The sequence below is a fragment of the Heterodontus francisci genome, chromosome 29 (assembly GCF_036365525.1).
Source record: "Heterodontus francisci isolate sHetFra1 chromosome 29, sHetFra1.hap1, whole genome shotgun sequence".
Classification (NCBI taxonomy): domain Eukaryota; kingdom Metazoa; phylum Chordata; class Chondrichthyes; order Heterodontiformes; family Heterodontidae; genus Heterodontus; species Heterodontus francisci.
Genome location: NC_090399.1, coordinates 20816036 through 20843984, shown reverse-complemented (window position 1 = coordinate 20843984; position 27949 = coordinate 20816036). Strand labels below are relative to the sequence as shown.

General features: G+C 47.1%; 1 protein-coding gene across 4 annotated transcripts in view; it reads right to left on the bottom strand.

The window, feature by feature from the left end:
• Window positions 1-531: 531 nt before the first annotated feature.
• Window positions 532-27949, bottom strand: part of LOC137346177 (otolith matrix protein OMM-64-like) — a 196314-nt gene continuing 168896 nt past the window's right edge. For all 4 annotated transcript variants that reach the window (XM_068009559.1, XM_068009558.1, XM_068009557.1 and 1 more), the window contains 5 exons: window positions 21945-22325; window positions 13053-13280; window positions 8440-8605; window positions 6602-7185; window positions 532-1720 (listed from right to left, as the gene is read on the bottom strand). In XM_068009559.1, the coding sequence (XP_067865660.1) occupies window positions 1487-1720; window positions 6602-7185; window positions 8440-8605; window positions 13053-13280; window positions 21945-22298 (1566 nt within the window). In that variant the 5' untranslated portion in view covers window positions 22299-22325 and the 3' untranslated portion in view covers window positions 532-1486. The remainder of the gene's footprint in view (window positions 1721-6601; window positions 7186-8439; window positions 8606-13052; window positions 13281-21944; window positions 22326-27949) is intronic.

The following is a 27949-nucleotide window of genomic DNA, read 5'->3' as shown; positions in this document are numbered from 1 at the left end:
CGACCTCTACCAACTAGAAGGACAAGGGCAGCAAATGCACGGGAGCACCGTCACCTTCAAGTTCCCCTCCAAGTCACACACCATCCTGACTTGTACTAATTTCGGCCATTCCTTCATTGTCGCCGGGTCAAAATCCTTGAACTCCCTTCCTAACAGCACTGTGGCTGTACCTACACCATAAGGACCGCAGCGGTTCAAGAAGGCGGCTCACCACCACCTTCACAAGGGTAATTGGGGCTGGGCAATAAGTGCTGGCCGAGCCAGCGACGCCCACATCCCAAGAATCTGTAACAAATTAGAAGTAGGATACCTGACCCATGCTGAGATCTCAACTGGGCAGGAGTCAGAACACTTTATGCCAGCGACTTCCTTCTGAGGGGGTGAGAGGGAATTGACCAGGGTTCGCACTGCAGTTACCCACCATCCCACCCACACAGCTCTGCCCCCAGTCCCCACAACCGGGTGTTGTGTGACGGGCAGGACTGAGCTGAATCATGACGTAAGGCCCCAATGACACTTGACAACAACAACTTACATTTATATAGCGCCTTTAATGAAGTAAAACATCCCAAGGCGCTTCACAGGAGCGTTATCGGACAAAAAGAAATTGGCAATCGAGCCAAAGACGGAGGCCGTGGCACAGGTGCTCAAAAGCATGGTCAAAGAGGTCGGTTTACAGCAGCATCTTAAAGGAGGAAAGGGGTAGGGGCTGGAGTGCACCCAGTAACGACAGAATCACATCTTAGCAGAGGGGGCAAAGGAAGGAGGAGCGTCTGGGGTCAGGGGTCAACTCAGGTGGGGTGAGGTGAGGCAGGGTGGCCGGGCAGAGGACTCTGATGTTAATAGGTCTATGTTAATTTTATTTTTATTTTATTTAGAGATACAGCACTGAAACAAGCCCTTCAGCCCACCGAGTCTGTGCTGACCAACAACCACCCATTTGTACTAACCCTACATTAATCCCATTACCCTTTCACATCCCCACCTTCCCTCAATTCTCCTACCTATACTAGGGGCAATTTATAATGGCCAATTTACCTATCAACCTGCAAGTCTTTGGCATGTGGGAGGAAACCGGAGCACCCGGAGAAAACCCACGCAGACACAGGGAGAACTTGCAAACTCCACACAGGCAGTACCCAGAATTGAACCCGGGTCGCTGGAGCTGTGAGGCTGCGGTGCTAACCACTGCGCCACTGTGCCGCCCAATCAGGATAGCGGAGCCATTTCCCCGTGGTACGACTCCGAGCGGTCACTAGTTTAATGCCATCTAGATCCGGTTCAGGGGTTAGAGTTCATTGCTTTGGCTGTTCTCAGGTTTTTCAGCTTTTGTGCTGCAATATCTTTGACCATAACTCCGAGCTCAGTTTCTTACTTGCCAACCTCATCAGTCAGCTGTTTTATATTTAACTATATATTTGTGTCGACTGGTGTGTTTTCCTTCGTCCCGTGGTTTTTACATTTTTTTTTTCGTCCCGCTGCACCTCTAATTGGAGTTGGCCCGCCGTTGGGACATGCCCTTCAGCAGGGGCGAGAAGATGGACACTCGGCGCTCCTCCTGGACCCTCTCTGCTGCCTGATTCGGGGCCAGGCCCGGCGGCAGTGCCGCCCGCTGCTCGTCCATCCGCCGCTCTTGCATGCGCTGCAGCAGATCGAAGAAATCCTGGGAGCTGTAGGCCGGAGGGTGGCTGCGCTGGTCCTCAATCCGAGCACTGGCTGACTGGTGGAGGGAAAGAGGAGAGAGAGAGAGAGAGAGAGAGAGGGGGAACAACATGGGTTACTGAATTCCACCTGGTGTTCATTCCTAGACTAATTCCTTCCGCTACAGCCCAGTTCAACGCACTTGGCGACTTCTGGTATGAGCTGTGGCTCAGTAGGCCATGCTCACGCCTCTGAGTCAGAGCGACATGGGTTCAAATCCCATCCCTGAAGACCGTAGCCTTCTGGCTGAGGTCCGTTTCCAGGCCATTAGCTGCCCTTAACCCATTGATCGCTCTTCTCACGCAAACCTTGCTGGTGAGCTATTCAACCAAGTGCGGCATCACAGTCTAGCCCATTCCAGTTCTCACCCAACACCCAGGACTGTGCCACCCCACTGCACTGGCTATTGGATAGTGACCAGGAGCAAGCAAGCTCAGCTGATATTTCCCCTGTCTGATGCCGGAGGGGTGGGGGGGGGGGGGGGGGGTGGTGACGGGAATTTGGGGGAGACAGCACCAGATTCAAAAGGGAATTGGATATGAACTTGAAAAGGAAATAGTTGCAGGGCTGTGTGCTTAAACAGCAGGGGAGTGGGACCAATTGGATCGCTCTTTCAAAGAGCCGGCACGATGGGCCGAATGGCGTCCTCTTGTGCTATGTGATTTGATGAGGCGTTACGACACTCCTAGCCCTCCGACAGTGCTGCGAATAGCACCAGCGTTCACACCCGCTCCTGACCCCCACCAGGATTAGAGACTGGGTGTAGTCGTTCCCCATGGCAAAGCATTGCACGCTCCAACAGCAGTCTGTTTTAAAGAAACTCTTCCAAACCTCTGTCCTTATCGTGTTAGCAAGAAGTTTAAATTGATGACTGCTCGTTACTGACCGCCTGATCACAGTTTTTCCCTTCCGCTTTGCCAGACTGGCTAACAGATAATCTGGCCATTATCACATTGCTGTTTGTGGGATCTTGCTGTGTGAAAATCAGCTGCTACGTTTCCTACACTACCGCAGGTTTAAAAAAAAAAGTACTTTATGGCCCATAAAGTGTGTTGGAGCTATATAAATGCTAATTCTTTCTTTTACCAAAAATCTTCGTCATTTGAAAAACCTCCAGCAAATCTGTACGAAATTTCTCTCAGCACAGATTCGAACACACTTCTGATGGGCCGATGAACCCCTCTGTTAAATAGCAGGGTGAGGAATGTCACACTCACACATTGGCGATCCGACACTAATATTGGCGTTGGTGATTTCACACTTAGAGAATGTCCGGATACCATGGGAATTGCCCACTCACCCGCCATGCTTTTCCCCACAAATGCCTCAAACGCTTCAGTGGCATAAATTCCGCAGTTCGATTCAGCTCTGAGGTATGCCCCAGGTTCTGTCCATGAATTGGAATGGACGGGAAATTGAATGTGCTCCGCTAAAGGGGGCGATGGGCAACTCGCTTTCCTGCTTTTCCCTGCCCCATTGCAACCCAAAGCCTCAGAAACAGAGGAGAAAATCGGCCCTGTCAAACTCCAGGAGCCCCCTCCCTCTGCTGGGGATCTGTGTGAATTACATCGAGGCACATAGAAAAGATGCATTTAAAAGAAGTTACATAAGCACATGACGGAGAAAGGAATAGAAGGACACCCTGGGTCCACTCCTCCATCACCCCCCACACCTCGTCCTCTTCACACGGCACCTTCCCATGCAATCACAGGAGGTGTAATACCTGCCCTTTTACCTCCTCTGTCCTCATCATCCAAGGCCCCAAACACACCTTCCCAGGTGAAGCAGCAATTTACTTCTACTTTATTTATTTTATTTAGAGATGCAGCACTCAAACAGGCCCTTCGGCCCACCGAGTCTGTGCCGACCAACAACCACCCATTTATACTAATCCTACATTAATCCCATATTCCCTACCACATCCCCACCATTCTCCTACCACCTACCTACACTAGGGGCAATTTACAATGGCCAATTTATCTATCAACCTGCAAGTCTTTGGCTGTGGGAGGAAACCGGAGCACCCGGTGGAAACCCACGCGGTCACAGGGAGAACTTGAACTGCGCACAGGCAGGACCCAGAACTGAACCCGGGTCGGAGTTTGCAAGTTCTCCCTGTGACCGCGTGGGTTTCCGCCGGGTGCTCCGGTTTCCTTCTTTCAATGTAGTATACTGTATTCGCTGCTCACAATGTGGTCTCCTCTACACTGGGGAGACCAAACGCAGACTGGGTGAACGCTTTGCGTAACACCTCTGCTCAGTCTGCAAGAATGACCCCGAGCTTCTGGTTCTTGCCATTTCAATTCACCACCCTGCTCCCATGCCAACATCTCTGTCCTTGACCTGCTGCATTTTTCCAGTGAAGCTCAGCGAAAGCTCGAGGAACAGCACCTCATCTTACGATTAGGCACTCGACAGCCTTCTGGACTCAACATTGAGTTCAACAATTTCAGAGCGTGACTGCCTTTTTAAAAACTATTTTATTTCATTATTTTTAACCATGTGCCTGTCTTAAACTTGGTTTATCGTGTTTGTTCTTTTGGACAGAGCTGTTTGCTATTCTGCCTTTAACACTCTCTGGACTAACAGTTTTTCACCAGAACTATTAGCCCTCCCTTTGCCTTTGTTCTGTGACATCTTTGTCATTTAATTTCTCCTGCCCTCTGCCCTATCACAGACCTTCCCTTTTGTTCTTCCCCCCACCCCCCCCCCTCCCCCCTTTCACTTGCTCAAAGCCTAATACATTTCTAACCTTTGCCAGTTCTGATGAAAGGTCACTGACCTGAAACATTAACTCTGTTTCTCTCTCCATAGATGATGCCGGACCTGCCGAGAATTTCCAGGCACTTTCTATTTTATTTTTTAGGAATACACTGATTGGGGGAGATGGAAAAGGGTAGGAGGAGACTCGTGTGAAGTATAGACACTGGCATTGACTAGTTAGACATTCTGTGTCATTCTCTGTACGGGGCGGTTATCTATTATTTTTAATCATCCCTAATACTGAAGGTGTTTGAAGAAACTCTGACACAGTCATTGGTAATTGTGTGATCGGGGGCAGCTTTTAAGCCGCAGAGTGATTTTTTTTTTTTAATTAGTGTGCAAATTGAGCAAGACACATTCTGAGGTGATACCAAAAACCCTCTTTCACTTTGGCCCACCTTAAGTAATTTGATTCTGAAGTTTATCTATTGATACCAGTTTGCAACTAAAGCCTCTGCTACAATTCCCCACTCTTTCACTAAATACTTCCCGAATGTCCTTTAGGGAAGGAAATCTGCCGACTTTATCCGGTCTGGCTTATTGGTGACCCCAGGTTCACAGCAATGTGGTTGGCTGTTAACTGCCCTCTTAAACGGCCTAGCAAAGCCACTCCGTTGTACTCAAGAAGGTGGTTCACCCACCACCTTCTCAAGGGCAATAGGGATGGGAGTAAATGTTAGCCTTACCAGCGATGCCCACATCTATGAATGAATAAAATAAAAATGGACTCAGGCAGGCTCACATAAACCATCCAACACGTTTTATTGGCAAATGAAGTGAGGACCAACCCTTTAAGCACTGGGGTCTGCAGTACAGGCAAGAGGCTCTGCTGTTGACCATAGTGTCACCACTCGGAAACTATCACCTACAGGCAGCCAACCCACAGCCCCCACAGACAGACAATGTACAACTCTGCTGCCTAGAAGGACAAGGGCGGCAGACGCATGGGAACGCCAACAACTGCAGGTTGCCCTCCAAGCCGCACCACTACAATCGCTGTGCCTTCACTGTTACTGGGTTAAAATCCTGGAACTCCCTTCCTAACAGCACTGTGGGTGTACCTGCACCACATGGACTGCAGCGGTTCAGGAGAAAGGCCCACCACCACCTTTGCAAGGGCAGCGAGGAATGTGCAATAATGTTGGCTTTGCCAGCGATGCCCACACCCCGTGAATACATTTTAAAAAGACTTGTCATGTTGTGCTGACCAAGAGTGCGGATGAACAGTTGAGTCTCTGACATTGCTTCTTTCTCACTGGGCATTCACGTGTGGCAGAATGAGACTTGCCTGTAGCCTGCCCCGCTTTCTCATTCTGGTAGCACCGACCCCACCCTCACCCCCCCCACCCCCCCACCCCGCCACCCACCCCAACCCGACAACCCCCCAATGCCTTGCCAGGTTCTGGAAACACACGCAAGGCCTGCCAGGCACAGAACCAGGGGCTACCACTCTACAGCATGCATGGCCAGTGCCCCTTGAGTTTGTCCTTGCTGTGCTCTAGATTTATATTAATGTTATATTTACATTAATAGTGTTCAAAGTTAGGTCGTACTTGCAGCACAGAAACAGGCCATTTGGCCTAACACATCCGTGCCAGAGTTTATGCTCCACACGAGCCTCCATCTATTTCCATCAACCTATCCGTCTATTCCTTTCTTCCTTCTAACCTCTTATATGCGTCTGTATTATTTGCCCCAACCACTCCCTGTGGTATCGAGTTCCACATTGAAAACACACTCTAGGCAAAGATGTTTCTCCTGAATTCCCTATTGGATTTATGAGTGACTATCTTATATTTATGTCCCCTAGTTCTGGTCTCTCCTGCAAGGGGAAACATCTTCTCCACGTCTACCTTACACAACACTTCCATAATCTTGAAAACCTCTATTAGTTCACCCCTCAATCTTCTCTTTTCTAGAGAAAAGAGCCCCAGCCTGTTTAATCCAGGTATGAGTAACAGGGTATCTGCCCACTTAACCTACACCCACAAAACCACAGGGCCAAACCTGGTCCAATGGACCTGGACAATGGGAACACCCAGGCAATGTCCCTTTAATAGGCTGTCTATTCCCTCCCCCACTCCCTCCCACACTCCCCCCGCCCCGATAAAAAGTTTACCCTGTGGTTTCTCTGTACCTGATGTGTCAGTATGGTGTTGTACAGTTCATCATCTGGCTCCTTCTTCTCTGCTGGAACCTCATGTCTGTCTACTGGATTCTGCTCTTTCTCTGCTGGAATCTCCTCTCCCTCTCCTGGGTTCTGCTCTTTCTCTGCTGGAGCCTCCCCTTTCTCTGCTGGAATCTCCTCTCCTGGGTTCTGCTCTTTCTCTGCTGGAGCCTCCCCTTTCTCTGCTGGAATCTCCTCTCCTGGGTTCTGCTCTTTCTCTGCTGGAGCCTCCTCTTTCTCTGCTGGAATCTCCTCTCCCTCTGCTGGAACCTCTTCTTCCTCTGCAGGAGCCACATTTCTCTCTGTTGGGGATTGCCCTCTCTCTGTTGCAGGGCTTTCTGCACCTGCTGGAGCTCCCCCTCCCTGGGTTTGAGAAACCATTCTTCCCACTGGAGCCAGGTATTCGACAGTTTCCTCAGGGAAAGGTGATCTGAGTTCAACTGTGGGGGACTCTTCAAAGTCCGCTCGCTGGTCATTAAGGCGATGGCTCTGGGAATAGGCAATTAGGTCGAAGAATTCTTCTGTTTGCAGTGAAGACATGGAGGGGAAAAAAGCTGCGAATAAAATGAAAGATCAGCAGATATGGATGCAAATATTTCAATTTGACTTCATCTCTCCAGCCTTCATCACAGATACATCCAATTACACATCCATGCACACTCACATCTGTACATAAGCATATTTCATAGACAGATCCATGTACACATCCACATCCATATACACATGCACATCCGTATTCTTGTACACATCTATGCACATAAAGAGTCATAGGGTTATACAGCACAGAATCAGCCCCTTCGGCCCATCGTATCCGTGCCGGCCATCAAACATCTATCTATTCTGATCCCATTTTCCAGCACTTGGCCCGTAACCTTGTATGCTATGGCGTCTCACGTGCTCGTCTAAATACTTTTTAAATGTTGTGAGGGTTCCTGCTTCTACCACCACTTCAGGCAGTGCGTTCCAGATTCCAACCACCCTCTGGGTGAAAAAATATTTCCTCAAATCCCCTCTAAACCTCCTGCCCCTTACCTTAAATCTATGCCCCCTGGTTGTTGACACCTCCGCCAAGAGAAAAAGTTTCTTCCTATCTATCCTATCTATGCCCCTCATAATTTTGTATACCTCAATCAGGTCTCCCCCCTCACCCCCCCCCCCGCCCCCTTCAGCCTTCTCTGCTCTAAGGAAAACAGCCCTAGCCTATCCAGTCTCTCCTCTTAGCTGAAATGCTCCAGCCCAGGCAACATCCTGGCGAATCTCCTCTGCACCCTCTCCAGTGCAATCACATCCTTCCTATAGTCTGGCATTATATTATATTATATTACATGATATATTATAATATATTCCATTATATGCATTCATGTACACATATATGTCCATGCACACAACCACATGCAAATAAGATACCTATGTAATTTTCCATAGAAACCCTTATACACGTCAACAGACATCCATGTATATGGAAACAATTATATACACATCAATATATATATGTTCATGTTCAAACACTGATCAATTGAGTATTGAGTATGGCGGTCAAGTACAGCATGGGTTATAAGCAAATTAAAATGCCGATGACATTTTCCCATTGGGTAAATTATTATTCAACAGTGTAGATACAGGGTAAAGCTCCCTGCTGGGCAGGGTCCTGGGAGATGGTCTGCACTAAACTCAAGGGGATGGGGAAATTATGAAGGGAAAAAAAACCTTTGTGCATTCTGAGAGACCCATATAAGGCTGAAAACAATCATTTATGATTGATGTTTTGGCCCAGAATGACCAATAGAAATGTTGTTTAAATCCCTTACGTTTTTCTTTGTCCAGAGGTGATGAGGGCATTGATCTATACGCTCGACGATCCTTGATTTTCTTACGGAAAGAGCACCGTTGATCATTGAGACGTCTGCTCTGCATCTCCCACACTAGGTCAAAAAATACCTCATGGTCACTGAAGTCAGGGGTCAAGCTTTTCGTCTGGAGAGAGAGAGAGAATGACATTGAGTGACATCCCAGTCGACCTATCCCAGCCAAGCCCCTGATGGAAGGAGGCTCCAAAAACCTTCATCCAGCCAATCAATCAGCTTTTGCTGTACATTCTACTATGGTTCTTTGATCAGGAAGAAAGGAATAGAAGGATATGCTGATGAGGTGAGATGATGAAGGGGTGGGAGAAGGTGAGTGTGGATAATAAACACTGGCATGGACCTGCTGGGCCAAGTTGCCTATTTCTGTGCTGTAAATACTATTTAACTCTATGCATTGTCCTGGACATTAGAACAGCTCTCCAGCCACAATGAGCAAGCATGAGAAGTTTAGTTCCCCAATCTTGAGGTGCCCACTAAACAGGATTGTCAGTTGAGTGTCACTTTGATGTACTGGCAATTTTGTAGGGAGAACAGAACTAGGGGGCATAAGTATAAGATAGTCACCGATAAATGCAATTGGAAATTCAAGAGAAACCTCTTTATCCAGAAAGTGGTGATAATGTGGAACCCGCTAAATGCGTGGCTCAATGATTGGTATGGGAGAAATGGGTTTCAATTCATGGGGCACTGGCAGCAGTACTGGGGAAAGTAGGAGATGTACCGTTGGGGCAGTCTTCACCTGAACCATGCTGGGACTGGTGTTCCGGTGAGTCGTATAATTAGGGCAGTAGAGAGGGCTTTACAGTAAATAGTGGGAGGGAGGGATCAAGTGAGGGCTGATGTGGTAGATTAAAGAGAAAGGTCAAGGCAATAGAACAGGGTAGTGATATCGGTAATGATAACCAGAATGTGGCAGGGACAGAGCATACAAACTGCAGAGTGCACCAGCAAATAAGACCAGGCTTTGCAAAAATGGTAAAAAAACAGAACTAAAGGCTATGTATCTGAATGCGTGCAGCATTCGTAACAAAACAGATGAATTGATAGCACAAATAGAATTAAATATCTATGACCTGATACCTATTTCAGAGTTGTGGTTGCAAAGTGACCAAGGCTGGGAACAAAATATTGAAGTGTATTTGACATTTTGGAAGGGAAAGAAGCTTGGAAAAGGTGATGGGGTAGCTCTGTTAATTAAGGATAACATTAGTACAGTAGTGAGAGATGACCTTAGTTCAGAAGATCAAGATGTAGAAACAGTTTGGGTAGAGATAAGAAATAGCAAAGGTAAGAAGTCACTTGTGGGAGTAGTTTATAGGCCCCCTAATAGTAGCTACACCGTAGGAAAGAGTATACAGGAAGAAATAGTGAGGGCTTGTAAGAATGGTACTACAATAATCATGGGTGATTTGAATCTTCATATAGATTGGATGAAACAGATTGGCAAAGGTAGCCTGGAAGATGAGTTCATAGAGTATATTCAGGACAATTGCTTCGAACAGTACGTTCTAATACCAACCCGGGAGCAGGCTATTCTAGAGCTGGCAATGTTCAATGAGATAGGATTAATTAATGGCCTCATTAAAAAGGAGCCTCTAGGCAACAGTGATCATAATATAATGGAATTTCGCATTCAGTTTGAGGGTGAGAAATGTGGGTCTACGACTAATGTCTTAAACTTAAAGGCAATTATCAGGGTATAAGGACAGAGTTGGCTAAATAGGAAAATAGGGAAACTGGGAAAATAGATGAAAAGGTCGGACAGCAGAGAAGCAGTGGCAGACATGTAAGGAGATATTTCATAACTCTCCGCCAAGATAGTTTCCACTGAGAAAGAAAGACTCAATGAGAAGGATGTGCCATCTGTGGCTAACTAAGGAAGTTAAGGATAGTGTCAAATTGAAAGAAAAAGTGTACAATACTGTGAAGATTTGTGGTAGGTCGGAAGATTGGTCAGATTTTAGAAACCAGCAAAGAATGACTGAAAAAAAGGAGGGAGAAATAAAGCGTGAGAGAAAGCTAGCTAGAAATATAAAAACAGATAGTAAGAGTTTCTGCAAGTGTTTAAAAAGGAAAAAAGTAACTAAAGTGAGTGTTGGCCCCTTAGAGGGAGAGACTCGGGAATTAATAATGGGAATGAAGGAAATGGTGGAAGCGTTGAACAGGTATTTTGCATCTGTCTTCACGGTAGAAGACACAAAAAAAATCCCAGAATACTTGAAAATCAAGAGATAACAGGGAGAGAGGAACTTAAAACAATCACAATCATTGGGGAAAAGGTACTGGGAAAACTATTAGAACTAAAGGCTGACAAGTCCCCTGGACTTGATGGCTTGCATCTTAGGGTCTTAAAAGAAGTGGTTGCAGAGATAGTAGATGTAGTGTTGTAGTGTTTTGAAATTGCAGTTGCACTGTGCATTGTGTACGCTAGAGACTGCTGTAGAACACATTTGCTGGCAAAGTGAAACTAAAACAGACAAGAAAAGGAGAAAGAAGTCTTTGTGTTCAACTGCTGCAATCTGTATCTCTCTATCTTTGGCTCATATTTTCTATCAAACTTGGCGAGACCTCACTCAAGTCCCACGGACATCACAGTAGATGCATTGGTTGTGATCTGCCAAAATTCTCCAGATTCTGGAAAGGCTCCAGCGGATCGGAAAATCACAAATGCAACACCTCTATTCAGGAAAGGAGGGAGACAGAAAGCAGGAAACTATAGGCCAGTTAGCCTAACCTGTGTCATTGGGAAAATGCTAGAATCCATTATTAAGGAGGGAATGGCCAGACATTTAGAAAATCATAAGATAATCAGGCAGAGCCAACATGGTTTTGTGAAAGAGAAATCGTGTTTGACTAATTTATGAGAGTTTTTTGAGAAAGTAACAAGCAAGGTGGATAATTCTTGTAGATGTGGTGTACTATGGATTTCCAAAAGGCATTCGTTAAGGTGCCACATCAAAGATTACTACACAAGATACAAGCTCATGCTGTAGGGGGTAACATATTAGCATGGATAGAGGATTGGTTAGCGAACAGGAAGCAGAGAGTCGGATAAGTAGGTCGTTTTCAGGTTGGCAAGCTGTAACGAGTGGCGTGCCACAGGGATCAATGCTGGGGCTTCAACTGCTTAACATCAATGACATGGATGAAGGGGCCAAACGTCTGGTAGCTGAATTTGCTGGAGACATAAAGATAGATAGGAAAGTAAATTATCAAGAAGACATAAAGAGTCTACAAAGAGATTTAGATAGGTTAAGTGGGTGATAAAAATTTAGCATGTGGAGTATAATGTGGGGAAATGTGAACTTGTCCACTTTGGCAGGGAAAGCTGTATATTATTTAAATGGAGGGAGATTGCAGAACTCTGCGGTACAGAGGGATCTGGGTGTCCTGGTACATGAATCACAAAAGGTTAGTATACAGTGATTAGGAAGGCAAATGGAATGTTGGTGTTTATTGCAGCAAGGCAAACCAAGAATAAAAGTAGGAAAGTGTTGCTGCAGCTGTACAGGGCCTTAGTTATACCACATATGCAGTACTGTGGACAGTTTTGGTTTCCTCAGTTAAGAAAGGATATAATTGCATTAGAAGCAGTGAGAGAAAGTTCACTCAACTGATTTCTGAGATGAAAGGGTGATCTTATGAGGAAAGGTTGAGCAGGTTGGGCCTATATCTGTTAGAGTTTAGAAGAATGAAAGGTGATCTTATTGAAACGTATGCAACCCAGAAGGGACTTGACAGGGTGGATGCTGAGAGGATGTTTCCCCTTGTAAGGGAGTCTAGAACTAGGCAACACTGTTTAACAAGAAGAGGTCTCCCATTTAAGACTGAGATGAGGAGAATTATTTTTCTCTCAGAGGGTCATTAGCCTGTGGAATTCTCTTCCCCCGTGAGCAGTGGAGACTGGGTCATTGAATATATTCAAGGCTGAGTTAGACAGATTTTTGATCGACAAGGGAATAAAGGGTCATGCAGGGCCGCCAGGAAAGTGGAGCTGAGGGCACAATCAGATCAGCCACGGTCTTATTGGGAATAGTGCAGCAGGCTCGAGGGGCCGAATGGCCTACCCCTGCTCCTAATTCTTGTGTGGAGTAGTTGAGGTGAAATAGCATAGATTCATTGAAGGGAAAGCTAGATATGCACATGAGAGAGAAAGGAATAGAAGGATATGTTGATGGGGTGAGATAAAGTAGGGTGAGAGGAGGCTCATATGGAACATGAATACCGACATGCATCAGTTGGGCCGAATGGCCTGATTTTGTGCTGTAAACCTCTATGTGATTGATCCATCCATTTGGCATTGGGTTCAGAATACACCTGTTTCATCCAGAACCCTTTCAGGAAATAAAGGGAGTAGACAATCATTTAGCCAGTCAGGTCTGGATTGGAACTTTACCAGAGGTGACTGGTACACAAGATAACTTGCTGTACACTCTTGACCACCTTGAATGCACAGTTACAATGTAAATGCATGATTCCTGTTAATCGCAGGGGCAGCCTATATGAGCGAAGCAACAGGAAGGTCCCAGTCCAGTTTCAGAGGTCTTTGTGCTCACCGTATTGTTTACATCGCTGCCATTCACAACCAACAGGTCAAGGCAAAGCCGCCTGACAGCTTCAGTGTTGCAGTCATCCTGTGGCACGGTGACACCCTCCTCCGCACTCCTGTCTGTGGGACAACTGGGGTGACTGAGCTGGCCCACTGCAGAGTGAGCGTCGGAAGAAGCCGAGTGATCGGTCACCTCACCGTCCTCCAGGCCACGGTCATCTTCACTCTCTCCGGTCTGCGATAAGAAAGACTCGGCATTTAGATCACAATCCCACGGACATCCCAAAAACATTTCATGGCCAGCGAATCACCATCGGAGCTTTATTCATCGGCAACAATTAGCAAGTTAGGGGATGAACAGCCAACCTCTGTTAATTTTGATGCTCGCCCTCTCGCCTCTGGTCAGAAACTCATGGGTTCAAGCCCAACTCCAGGATTTGATACATGGTCAGTTTTGGTGACAGTTAAGGGATGGATATTCGGCAAGACGTCAGGTAAACTTCTTCAAATGACACCCTTGGATCAATTGCACGTGCCCAAGATTGGACCTCACTGAAGAGGATGGCAATTCAAGATCAAAGCTCTCACTCAGTACATCACTAGTTATGTGCTCGTCTCTGCACTGGGGTTTGAACCCATGACCTTTGGAATCAGGGTGATACCCACTAAGATAAGAGAGTCAGGATACCGGAAAGGGCCTAAAGGTCAGTCGGCTTCAATGGTCAGGGTGACACCCAATGATTGCCAGGCTCAGAAAGCTGTTTATTCCCTCCCCCCACCCCCCACGCCCGCCACCCCCCTACCCCGAAGGCACTCACTCTTGCTGAGGAAGATCCCACATCTGCTGGTACTTCATTCAGTGCTCAACCAAAGGCAGACTTTGTCCATAAGACCCAGTGTCTACACACAGACACTGCCCAGACCCAGTGTCGACACACGGACACTGTCCAGACCCAGTGTCCACACACAGACACTGCCCAGACCCAGTGTCTACACACAGACACTGCCCAGACCCAGTGTCTACACACAGACACTGCCCAGACCCAGTGTCCACAAACAGACACTGCCCAGACCCAGTGTCCACACACAGACTCTGCCCAGACCCAGTGTCTACACACAGACACTGCCCAGACCCAGTGTCTACACACAGACACTGCCCAGACCCAGTGTCCACACACAGACTCTGCCCAGACCCAGTGTCTACACACAGACTCTGCCCAGACCCAGTGTCTACACACAGACACTGCCCAGACCCAGTGTCCACACACAGACACTGCCCAGACCCAGTGTCTACACACAGACACTGCCCAGACCCAGTGTCTACACACAGACACTGCCCAGACCCAGTGTCCACACACAGACACTGCCCAGACCCAGTGTCTACACACAGACACTGCCCAGACCCAGTGTCTACACACAGACACTGCCCAGACCCAGTGTCTACACACAGACACTGCCCAGACCCAGTGTCCACACACAGACTCTGCCCAGACCCAGTGTCCACACACAGACACTGTCCAGTCCCAGTGTCTACACACAGACACTGCCCAGACCCAGTGTCCACACACACTCTGCCCAGACCCAGTGTCCACACACACACTCTGCCCAGACCCAGTGTCCACACACAGACACTGCCCAGACCCAGTGTTTACACACAGACACTGCCCAGACCCAGTGTCCACACACACACTCTGCCCAGACCCAGTGTCTACACACAGACACTGACCAGACCCAGTGTCTACACACAGACACTGCCCAGACCCAGTGTCGACACACAGACACTGCCCAGTCCCAGTATCTACACACAGACACTGCCCAGACCCAGTGTCTACACACAGACACTGCCCAGACCCAGTGTCTACACAGACACTGCCCAGACCCAGTGTCTACACACAGACTCTGCCCAGACCCAGTGTCTACACACAGTCACTGCCCAGACCCAGTGTCTACACAGACACTGCCCAAACCCAGTGTCTACACACAGACACTGCCCAGACCCAGTGTCTATACACAGACACTGCTCAGACCCAGTGTCTACACACAGACACTGCCCAGTCCCAGTGTCTACACACAGACACTGCCCAGACCCAGTGTCCACACAAAGACACTGCCCAGACCCAGTGTCTACACACAGACACTGCCCAGACCCAGTGTCTACACACAGACACTGCCCAGACCCAGTGTCTACACACAGACACTGCCCAGACCCAGTGTCCACACACAGACTCTGCCCAGACCCAGTGTCCACACACAGACACTGTCCAGTCCCAGTGTCTACACACAGACACTGCCCAGACCCAGTGTCCACACACACTCTGCCCAGACCCAGTGTCCACACACACACTCTGCCCAGACCCAGTGTCCACACACAGACACTGCCCAGACCCAGTATTTACACACAGACACTGCCCAGACCCAGTGTCCACACACACACTCTGCCCAGACCCAGTGTCTACACACAGACACTGACCAGACCCAGTGTCTACACACAGACACTGCCCAGACCCAGTGTCGACACACAGACACTGCCCAGTCCCAGTATCTACACACAGACACTGCCCAGACCCAGTGTCTACACACAGACACTGCCCAGACCCAGTGTCTACACAGACACTGCCCAGACCCAGTGTCTACACACAGACTCTGCCCAGACCCAGTGTCTACACACAGTCACTGCCCAGACCCAGTGTCTACACAGACACTGCCCAAACCCAGTGTCTACACACAGACACTGCCCAGACCCAGTGTCTATACACAGACACTGCTCAGACCCAGTGTCTACACACAGACACTGCCCAGTCCCAGTGTCTACACACAGACACTGCCCAGACCCAGTGTCCACACAAAGACACTGCCCAGACCCAGTGTCTACACACAGACACTGCCCAGACCCAGTGTCTACACACAGACACTGCCCAGACCCAGTGTCCACACACAGACACTGCCCAGACCCAGTGTCCACACACAGACACTGCCCAGAACCAGTGTCTACACACAGACACTGCCCAGACCCAGTGTCCACACACAGACACTGCCCAGACCCAGTGTCTACACACAGACACTGCCCAGACCCAGTGTCCACACACAGACACTGCCCAGACCCAGTGTCTACACACAGACACTGCCCAGACCCAGTGTCTACACACAGACACTGCCCAGACCCAGTGTCCACACACAGGCTCTGCCCAGACCCAGTGTCCACACACAGCGACTGCTCCGAGGATCTGCTAGACAGTTAGCAGAGGTAAGCAGCCTCGCTCATTTCTCCAATGTCCAAGGTTACTCAGGTGAACATGGTTCACTGTTTAAAATCTACCTCTTTGACCAAGGTTTTGCTCACCCATCCCAATATCTCCTCATATAGTTTGGTGTCATATTGAGCCTGATACTTGCTGAAATATATCAGAGTCCTGTATCTATATCATTTATTTTCTATATTGCTGTATACAGATATCTGTGTAGGGTTAGAACTTGGATTAGTCTATACCATTATGGATTTTGCTTTCTTTTTACTTATAAATGGCCTGAGGATTTGTACGGTAGCTGGAAATAATGACATGGTTGAAATGACTTCTTGCTGGGATGATTTTGGGTTTAACATGCCAGGGTACAATACGCTTTTTAGCTTCTGCTGAAAGTGCACGATGTGTGTTTCATGCCTGTTGAATTCTTTGTGTTGCCACATCGCGAAACGAGGGAGCCAAAGCAGTCTTGGGATTAGGAAACTCGGCAATGCAGCTGAGAGGATTAGTTACGTGCTGAAGGGGAAGCAGACTGACCATCTGGAGATTTTTCAGGAACTGCTTCATTTCTGGCACCTTGTTCACAATAACATTTTGTCAGGCCATAATGAATCAGCAAGGACAGTATGTGTGACTAGAGAGCTATAAATATCTTGAGCTTTCCTTCACAAACTTTAGAGAGAGTCAGAATCAAAAGGATCGATGAAGGTTACGTCTCTACCGAGGGCAACATGGGGTGATATTGCTTATTTCTCTGTATGGTACTGCTGAGAAATATCGCATGAATTAACGACTTGGTCACACACAATAAATGGACCATGTTGCAATCATATTTGGTGTCGGATTTGATTCTTATCGAACCTTGCAATGCTTTACAACAATAACTTGCATTTATATAGTGCCTTTAATATAATAAAACACCCCCAGACGTTTCACAGGAGCATTATCAAACAAAACTTGACACCAAGCCCACATAAGGAGATAATAGGGTGGATGATCAAAAGCTTTGCCAAAGAGGTAGCTTTGAAGGAGGGGCTTCAGGTAGGAGAGAGACAGAGAGACAGAGAGGTGGAGAGGCTTAGTGAGGGAATTCCAGAGCTTAGGCCCGAGACAGCTGAAGGCACAGCCACCAATGCTGGAGCAATAGGGGAGGCGCAGGAGGCCAGAATTGGAGAAGCACAGAGATCTCGGAGCTTGTGGGGCTGGAGAAGATTCCAGAGATAGGGAGGGGTGAGGCCGTGGAAGGATTTAGAGAAAGGATGAGAATTCGACAGCAAGGGACAGTGCAGGAAAACTCAAGAGTGAGCCAGCAGGTAAGTCTAGAGGTTGTGAACTGACAGGTGTTGTCGGACAGGGAGCCAATGTAGGTCAGCAAGCACAGGGCTGATAGGTAAACACGCCTTGGTGCGTGTTAGGACACGGGCAGAGAGATTTGGACGAGCTCAAGTTTCTGGAGGGCGGTGGATGGGAGAATGGCCAAGAGAGTGTCCAAATAGTTGAATCTGGAGATAACAAAGGCATGACTGAGGGTTCCAGCAGTAGATGAGTTGAGGCAGGGGCAAAGTTAGGTGATGTTACTTTATTATAGTCTCTTTGGCCTCCTTATCTCAAGAGACAATGGATAAGCGCCTGGAGGTGGTCAGTAGTATGTTATAGTAAAGGCACTATATAAAGGCATGTAGTTGTGGCCGTCAATCAACATCAACTAACTCAGTGTAAACTTTGGATTCAACTCCAGTCATCCATTGCTACGTACCACACTAGGCCTGTGAACCTGGATTTTCACCCTCAGCATCTAGCCATAGAGTGACTCCCACTGAGAGGGCCCACTGGAACTGCCTACCTCACATCATGGTGGCAGCACCTTCACCACACGGACTGCAGCAATTCAAGAAGAAGGCTCACCACCACCTTCTCAAGGGCGTAAAGAAATGGCCAATACATGCTAGCAACGCCCCCACATCCCGAGAACCAATTTAAGTAAAAACATCGCCCATCGTGGTTATCCAACCATTCATTTTAATGGATAGGAAAGCTAGACGGGAGGGGTGCACGCCCCAAATTCTGTTCATCGTTTGCATTTTAGTCAAATTCTCAGCTAAACAGCCTGCTCCCTCCCAACCTCACCCCGCACCGTTCCTCAGTGGCGATTGTGAACTCAGCCTCAGGGATTTGGGCCTGAAATCCTTTCACAAAATCAGCAATAAGGATCATGATAATCAGGGTGTGACAGGAAGGGATTGTGCATACAAACTCAAGAGTGAGCCAGCAGGTCAGTCCAGAGGTTGTGAACTGACAGAGTGCGGGGGGGAGGGTTCGGGAGAGGTGAGATTTAGAAATCCAATGAGAAAGGCCAAGGCATCGGAACAGTATAGCGTTGTGGGTAAAGACAAGCAGGATGGGACAGAGAGTTTAACAGATATTGTACATCAGCGAATAAGCTCATTGAAGGGAATAGAAGCAAGAAAAAATGAAATTAATATTCTATATCTGAATACACAAAGCATCTGCAATAAGATAGATGAACTAGTGGCACAAATAGAGGTAAATGATTTAGATATAATTGCCATCACAGAGACATGGCTACAAGGAGATCAAGGTTGGGAAATAAATATTCCAGGGTACACAATATTTCGGAAAGACAGACAGAATAACGAAGGAGGAGGAGTAGCACTGATGGTAAAGATGACATAAGGACATTAGTGAGAAAGGATGTGGCCTCAGAAGATCATGAAGTAGAATCAGTATGGGTGGAAATAAGGAATAGCAAGAATCAGAAAACACTGGTGGCAGTAGTTTATAGGCTCCCTAACAGTAGTTATACCATTGGACAGAGCATTAAACAAGAAATTATTGGAGCTTGTAACAAAGGCAATGTAATAATAGTGGGGGGACTCTAATCTTCATATAGACCGGGACAATGAAATTGGCAGGAGTGGTCTGGAAGATGAGTTTGTAGAATGTTTTTGAGACAGTTTCTTGGAGCAATAGATCTAGTATTGTGTAATGAAGCAAAGTTAATAAGCAATGTAATGGAAAAAGATCCACTGGGAAACAGTGATCATAATACCATTGAATTCCATGTTAAATTTGAAAGCGAACTGCTCCAATCACAAACAAGAATCTTAAACTTAAACAAAGCCAATTACATAGGCATGAGGGGAGAACTGACTAAGGTAAATTGGGTAAATAGACTAAAAGATATGGCAGTAAATGCTCAGTGGGAAACCTTTAAAGAAACAATTCAAAATTAAATGAAAAACAAAAACTCAGCCAGAAAGGCTCACTCAGGAAGTTAAGGATAGTATTAGATTAAAAGAAAAGGCCTACAATGTTGCAAAAAAAGAGTAGCAAGTCTGAGGATTGGGAGTGTTTTAGAAACCAGCAACAGGCCATCAAAAAGTTGATAAAAAAGGAAAACATAGAACATGAGAGTAAACTAGCCAGTAACACAAAAACAGATTGCAAGAGCTTTTATAGGCATATCAAAAGGAAGAGAGTAGCTAAAGTAAGTGTTGGGCCCTTGAAATCAGAGACAGGAGAAATTGTCATGGGGAATGAGGAAATGGCAGAGGCATTGAACAAATATTTTGTGTCTATCTTCACAGTAGAAGATACAAGTTCCATACCAGAAATAGGCAGTAACCTAGGGGCTAAACAGAGTGAGGAAATTAAAGAAATTCATATCAGCAGAGAAAAGGTATTGGAGAAACTTAAGGGACTACAATCTAACAAATCGGAGGGAACTGATGGCCTACATCCTAGGGTTCTAAAAGAGATAGCTGCAGAGATAGTGGATGTGCTAACTATGATTTTCCAAAATTCCTTAGATTCAGGAATTGTCCCATCAGATTGGAAGTTGGCAAATGTTACGTCGCTTTTCAAGAAAGGAGGGAGAGAGAAAACGGGGAACTAGAGGCCAGTTAGCCTAAGATCAGTCGTTGGGAAAATACTGAAATCTATTATTAAGGAAGTCTTAACAATCCACTTAGAAAAGCACAGTATGATTAGAACAAGTCAACATCGTTTTACTAAAGGGAAATCCTGTTTGACAAATTTATTAGAATTTTTTGAGGAGATAACTTGTAGGTTAGATAAAGGTGAACCAGTAGATGTAGTATACCTGGATTTCCAAAAGGCATTTGATAAGATGCCACACAAAAGGTTAATTGGCAAGATAAGGGCTCATGGAGTTGGTGGGTAATACATTAACGTGGATAGATGATTTTTTTAACAGACAGGAAGCAACGAGTGGGCATAAAAGGGGCATTTTCAAGTTGGCAGGCAGTAAATAGTGGAGTGCCGCAGCTATTTGCAATCTATATTAATGACTTAGATGAAGAGACAGAGAGAAATGTATCTAACTTTGCTGATGATACAGAGGTAAGTGGAAAGTTAAGAGAGGCTGCAAAGAGATATAGACAGGATAAGTTAGTGGGCAACAAAATGGCAGATGGAGTGTAATGTAGGGAAGTGTGAAGTTATTCACTTTGGTAGTAAGAATAGAAAAGCAGAATATTTTTTAAAAGGTGTGCAACGTGGAAGTGCCGATGTTCAAAGAGACTTGGGTGTGCTGGTACAGAGAACACAGAAAGTTAGCATGCAGATTCAGCAAGCAATCAGGAAGGCAAATGGCATGTTGGCCTTTATTGCAAGGGGATTGGAGTACAGGAATAAGGAAGTATTGCTACAGTTGTACAGGGCTTTGGTGAGATCACATCTGGAGTACAGTGTGCAGTTTTGGTCTTCACATTTAAGAAAGGATATACTTGCATTGGAGGCAGTGCAGCGAAGGTTCACTAGATTGGTCCCTGGGATGAGGGGGTTTGTCCTATGATGAGAGGCTGAGTAAATTGGGCCTGTGTTCTCTGGAGTTTAGAAGAATGAGAGGTGATCTCATTGAAACATGTAAGATTTTAAATGGGCTGGATAGGATAAACACTGAGAGATTATTTCTGCTGGTCAGGGAATCTAAAACATGGGGGCACCGTTTCAGGATAAGGGACTGATTTTTTAGGACTGAGATGAGGAGAAATGACTTCACTCAAAGATTTGTGAATCTTTGGAATTCTCTACCCCAGAGGGTTGTGGATGCTCCATCGTTTAATGAATTTAAGGCTGGGATAGACAGATTTTTGGTCTCTCGGGGAATCAAGGGGATAGGGCGAGCGGGCGGGAAAGTGGAGTTGAAGCCTAAGATCAGCCATGATCGTTTTGAATGGCGGAGCAGGCTCGATGGGCCACATGGTCTACTCCTGCTCCTATTTCTTGTGTTCTTGTGTACATCCACTGGGTGGACTGAGGCAGACTGAGGGGTGGTGGTGGTAGCGAGGTTCCACCTCCACCTCGCTAGGGTCGCAGACAGGTCCATGGGGCTGACGGACGTTCTGCCGAAGGTCTACCCCTTAAAAAAAACACATCCAGATGAATTCCTGCTTCAACATCCTGCCCACTATATCTACACCTCTAACTTCCCAACCAGTACTACAACTGTTGTAATCTCAGAGATGATTTTGGGTTCAACGAAACTAATGGTGCTTTGATGGTTCAATGGCTAAGTTCACCAGGTACCAGAGGGCAGTGGCCACAGGTGGACCGAAGAGTGGTTGGAGGGGCAATGTTGGTGAGGAGAGATGGGGTTAATGAAGTCAACTCACCAGGCCACTGTCTGGACTGGCATCATGTTCTGAGGATTTAGGCACGGGCGATGTGTCGCAGGGACTAACTTCATCTGTAAGCTCCTCGGCCCCCCACACTATTACCGAGATGTCCTCTGTGTGAATGGCTGGCTCAGTGAGGATCTCCATGTAGACTGAGGGGGAGGTCTGTCCTTCCTCTTCATGTCTATCATTGCCACTGGAGTCTGACTCGTGTGCTCCTGCAATCTGTTCTTCCTCAGGAGGGTCACCACCACCATCCAACGACGTTGCATCCCCATCACCCGTGTTGCTGTACTGAGCTGCGGCAGTTCCACTCCGAACCTCGGTGTCCGTCAACTCCCGTTCTTCCATTCCTCACTCAGCTCCCTCCTCCTCACACTGCAACACAATGACAGCTGTTTCAAAAAGGAAAGAACGTGCATTTATACAGCACCTTTCACCCTGGCCACAGGAGAGGTACCAGAGGATTGGAGGGCAGCGAAAGTGGTACCATTATTTAAGAAGGGTAGCAGGGATAAACCAGGTAATTACAGGCCGGTGAGTCTAACATCAGTGGCTGGGAAACTATTGGAAAAAATTCTGAGGGACAGGATTAATCTCCAGTTGGAGAGGCAGGGATTAATCAGGGATAGTCGGCATGACTTTGTCAGGGGGAGATCGTGTCGAACTAACTTGATTGAATTTTTCGAGACGGTGACGAGATGTGTAGATGAGGGTAAAGCAGTTGATGTTGTCTACATGGACATCAGTAAGGATTTTGATAAGGTCCCACATGGGAAATTGGTTAAGAAGGTATCCAGGGCAATTTGGATCCAAGATTGGCTTAGTGGCAGGAGGCAGAGGGTGATGGTCGAGGGTCATTTTTGCGAGTGGAAGCCTGTGACCAGTGGTGTACCACAGGGATCAGTGCTGGGACCCCTTGCTGTTTGTAGTATACATTAATGATTTAGACGTGAATATAGGAGGTATGATCAGTAAGATGACACGAAAATTGGTGGTGTTGTAAATAGTGAGGAGGAAAGCCTTAGATTGCAGGATGATATAGATGGGCTGGTAAGATGGGCGGAGCAGTGGCAAATGGAATTTAATCCTGAGAAGTGTGAGGTGATGCATTTTGGGAGGACTAACAAGGCAAGGGAATATACAATGGATGGTGGGACCCTAGGAAGTACAGAGGGTCAGAGGGACCTTGGTGTACTTGTCCATAGATCATTGAAGGCAGCAGCACAGATAGATAAGGTGGTTAGGAAGGCATATGGGATACTTGCCTTTATTAGCCGAGGCATAGAATATAAGAGCAGGGAAGTTATGATGGAGCTATATAAAACGTTAGTTAGGCCACAACTGGAGTACAGTGGTTCTCCAGTTCTGGAGTACTGGAGTTCTGGTTGCCACACTATAGGAAGGATGTGATTGCAATGGAGAGCGTGCAGAGGAGATTCACCAGGATGTTTTGTGGGCTGGAGTATTTCAGCTATGAAGAGAGACTGGATAGGCTAGGGTTGTTTTCCTTAGAGCAGAGAAGGCTGAGGGGAGATATGATTGAGGTATTCAAAATTATGAGGGGCGTTTTTCCCTTAGCGGAGGGGTCAAGAACCAGGAGGCATAGATTTAAGGTAAGGGGCAGGAGGTTTAGAGGGGATTTGAGGAAACATTTTTTTCACCCAGAGGGTGGCTGGAATCTGGAACACCCTGCCTGAAGGGATGGTAGAGGCAGGAACCCTCACAACATTTAAGAAGTATTTAGATGAGCACTTGAAACGACATAGCATACATGGCCACGGGCCAAGTGCTAGAAAATGGGATTAGAATAGTTAGAGTCTTGATGGCCGGCACAGACACCATGGGCTGAAGGGCCTGTTTCTGTGCTATGTAACTCTATGACTACCACAGCATGTCCCAAAGTCGTCGCTGTTGTAATGTAGGAAATGTAGCCGTCAATCTGCGCACAGCAAGCTCCCACAAAAAGCAATGTGATAATGACCAGTTAATCTGTTTTAGTGACATTGGTTGAGGAATAAATATTGGTCCAGGAACAACCAAGGAGGACTCCCCCGCTCTTCTTTGACATAGTGCTGTCGGATCTTTTATGTCCACCTGAGAGGGCAGACAGGACATTGGTTCAACACCTGATCTGCAAAATGTCACCTCTGACAGTGCGGCACTCCCTCAGTATTGTCCCTCTGACAGTGCAGCACTCCCTCAGATCTGTCCCTCTGACAGTGCAGCACTCCCTCAGATCTGTCCCGCTGACAGTCCAGCACTATCTCAGTACTGTCCCTCTGACAGTGCAGCACTCCCTCAGTACTGTCCCCCTGACAGTCCAGCACTCCCTCAGATCTGTCCCTCTGACAGTGCAGCACTCCCTCAGTACTGTCCCCCTGACAGTGCAGCACACTCTCAATACTGTCCCTCTGACAGTGCAGCACTCCCTCAGTATTGACCATCTGACAGTTCAGCACTCCCTCAATACAGCCCCTCTGACAGTGCAGCACTCCCTCAGTATTGACACTCTGACAGTGCAGCACTCCCTCAGTATTGACCCACTGACAGTGCTGCGCTCCCTCAGTACTGTACCTCTGACAGTGCAGCACTCCCTCAGTACTGTACCTCTGACGGTGCAGCACTCCCTCAGTCCTGCACTGGGAGTGTCAACCTGGATATAAAAATAGTAAGTACTGGAAATACTCAGCAGGTCTGTCAGCATCTGCGGAGAGAGAAGCAGATTTAACGTTTCAGGTCAGTGACCTTTCATTAGAACTGGGAAAAGTTAACATATTTTCATTTCAGATTTTCAGCATCCGCAGTATTTTGCTTTTGCGTCGGCCTCGATAATGTACTGAAGTCTCCGGAGTGCGACTTGAACCCACAGCTTTCTGACTCAATGACCCGAATGTTACCCATTGAGCCACGTCAGACACCTCAAACCACATCCCACCTTCGTCACACTTTGGCCCACCGAGGCTTTCAGACGTTGTTCACCAGGGGAAAAGCTTGGTAACTTTCTCTACCCAATGGGACAAGAGCACAAGACGGTGCAATTGGCAGGTCTTGCTCAAGTCCAGGGCATCATTGATGGTACGTGTGCAGTCATAGGAACAGGAGGAGGCCATTCAGCCCCTCGAGCCTGTTCTGCCATTCAGTGAGATCACGGCTGAACTGTTTCTGTCTTCCATCTGGAGCCTTGGCTCCAGATCCTTTTAAATACCCCTGGCTGGCAAAAAACTAATGATCACTGATTTCAAATTATTGGTTGAGTACTTTTTGTGGGAGACTGTTGTAAACTTCGACAAGAAGAAGCGTCTCCAAACTTCTCTCCCGAATGGCCTGGTGCTGGTTTTAACCTAGATTCCACCCCCCCGCCAGGGGTAATGGTTTCCCTCTGTCTATCTTATCAATTCCTTTCAACTTCTTAAAAAACAACCCCAAAGCCCAGAGGAACTGTAGAGGCTTTCATTACATGCACAGACTGGTGGTGTTATGCCACAAGGACAGAATAATGGGACGGTGTAACTGGCCGCTTTAACCACATTTGCAGCAGGTGACTTAAACCAGGGTCTGGGTGCTCAGGCCCGCGTGGGGCTGACCTGCTGGAATCCGCACTGCCTGCCAGGGGTAGGGCTGCCAAGGTTGGGGGAGGGGGTGGGGTAGTGGTAATGTCAGTGCACTAGTAATCCATTAGCCCAGGCTAATGCTCTGGGGGCATGGGCTTGAAACCCATCACAGCAGATGGTGAAATTTGAATTCTCTTTTTCTCCCCATCTCTAATATTTGCACAACTAAAAAACAGAAGTGTTCCAAGGTAATGAAAAAACGCAGTTTTTTTTTTGTTTGCACCCATATGGGTTTGCTTGTAGCAGTGTTGAGGAGGTTAACCTTTATTTCTATGAGGCTCCAGTCCGCTCCTGGTTGGGTGGCAACCCGACCACCTTGGGGTCATAACCGAAACGATAAGGCGTTGGCACTCCTATTTCCACAAGGTCACAGCTACTTATGAAGGCCCAGTCGCTGCTGGTGACACAGATCCTTATTATAAAGCAAAAACAGGAAGTGCTGGAAATACTCAGCAGGTCCTGGCAGCATCTGTGGAGAGAGAAGCAGAGTTAACGTTTCAGGTCAGTGACCCTTCATCAGAACTGGCAGATATTAGAAATGTAATAGGTTTTGAGTAAGTGAAAGGGGAGGGGAAGTGGGGGGAGGGGAAGTGGGGGGGGGGGCGGGGGAGAAGAAAAACAAAAGGGAAGGAGTGTGATAGGGTGGAGGGCAGGAGAGATTAAATAACAAAGGATTTCTTGCTGCAAAGCCAAAGGGATTGGTAATGGGTCAAGTAAAGAAACAAAACATGTCCGAATAGCAGCCATCCGAACACAAAGTATAGGGATTAAGAAAGAAAGGGATCAGTGGGGGAGGTGGGGGAGTGGGGGTGGTGGGATGGAGAAGATAAATGAACCAGCAATGACATCATCCATCGGGTGCATCATCACACAGACTGGTGCAGCTCAATTATGTGTGTACTAAAGAAGGATGGAGCAATCAGGGTATGTCTAGATCCGAGGCATCTAAACCTCTCCCTGAAGAGATGCCCCCCACAAGATTCTGACACTAGAGGAATTCAATCCCAAGTTCACAGGAGCCAAATTCTTCTCCAAGTTGTATGCTAAACATGGATATTGGTCGGTACACCTATCTAAGGAATCTCAGGAAGTCACCACCTTCAGGACACCATTTGGAAGATATTGCTTCCAGAGACTACCCTTCGTCTTATCTGTCAGTCAAGATCTGTTTCAGCACCATATGGACAGAATTATAGAAAACGTGCCTAGATGTATATGCATTGCTGAGGACACTGCAGTCCCGGGCAAAACTAAAGAAGAACATGTTTGAAATCTCCATTCACTGATGGCAGTAGCTCGTCGCGAAGGCCTTGTATTTAACAGCATGAAGCGCCAGGTGAATGTAGGTCACATCAATTTATTTTGGTTCATCTATTCAGGTTGCGGAATCCGTCCTGAACCAGGCAAAGTCAAAGATGTAAGGCATATGCCTGCCCCCCCAAGACAAGGAAGATCTAGAGAGACGTCTTGGATTTTTCAACTTCTTGTCACCAAACATTCCACATTTTTCTGGCAAAGCATCGTCGCTAAGAGACCTCTTAAAGAAAGACGTACCATTTGTATGGCAGGAGGACCATCAGCATATGTTTCAGTCTCTCAAACAATGTCAGCAGAAACCTGCACCCTGCAGAACAATGATCCAAGGAAGTTGACGCCTCACAGAAAGGGCTAGGATGGTGCACCCTGCAGGATGGCAAACCATTCGGGTCCAAATGTTTATCCTCAGCACAATCCAATTAATCAAACATAGAGCTTGAAACACTTGCTCTGGTGTTGGGGATCAGAAGGTTCCACACCTACCTGTTTGGTAAGAAGTTCACGGTGGAAACCGACCACAAATTACTGCAGATGATCTGGTGCAAACCATTGACAAGCGCACCACCTCCACTACAGTGGCTCTTAGTGAAAGTACAGGGGTCCGACTTCGAAGTCTGCTATAAACCTGGTACCAAAATGGTCACCTCGGATACGCTGAGCAGATTTCCAAATCCGAACAAGAATGAAGAAGTTCCACTGGATCTACAAATAGACAGCATGGACATCGAGGTGGAAGATGTGCTCAAAATCGATTTATTGCATTTTGGTCAGCACAAATGTGACCAACTGCAATCAGAAACTGCCAATGACCCACACGTGAAGGCACTGTAGAGAGTCATCATAGAAGGTTGCCTGACACAATGAAAGAGGTGCCAGAAACTCTCAGATGCTTTTGACCGTATAGAGATGAACTGGGTATCTCGAGAGGCGTCACCTTCAAGGGAAAACAAGTGATTATGCCCAAAGCTCTCCAACAGGACATCTTGCCACAACTTCACCAAGGCTATATGGGCATCGAGTGAATGAGACGACTGGCACGAGACACTGTTTATTGTCCAGGCATCAGTAATG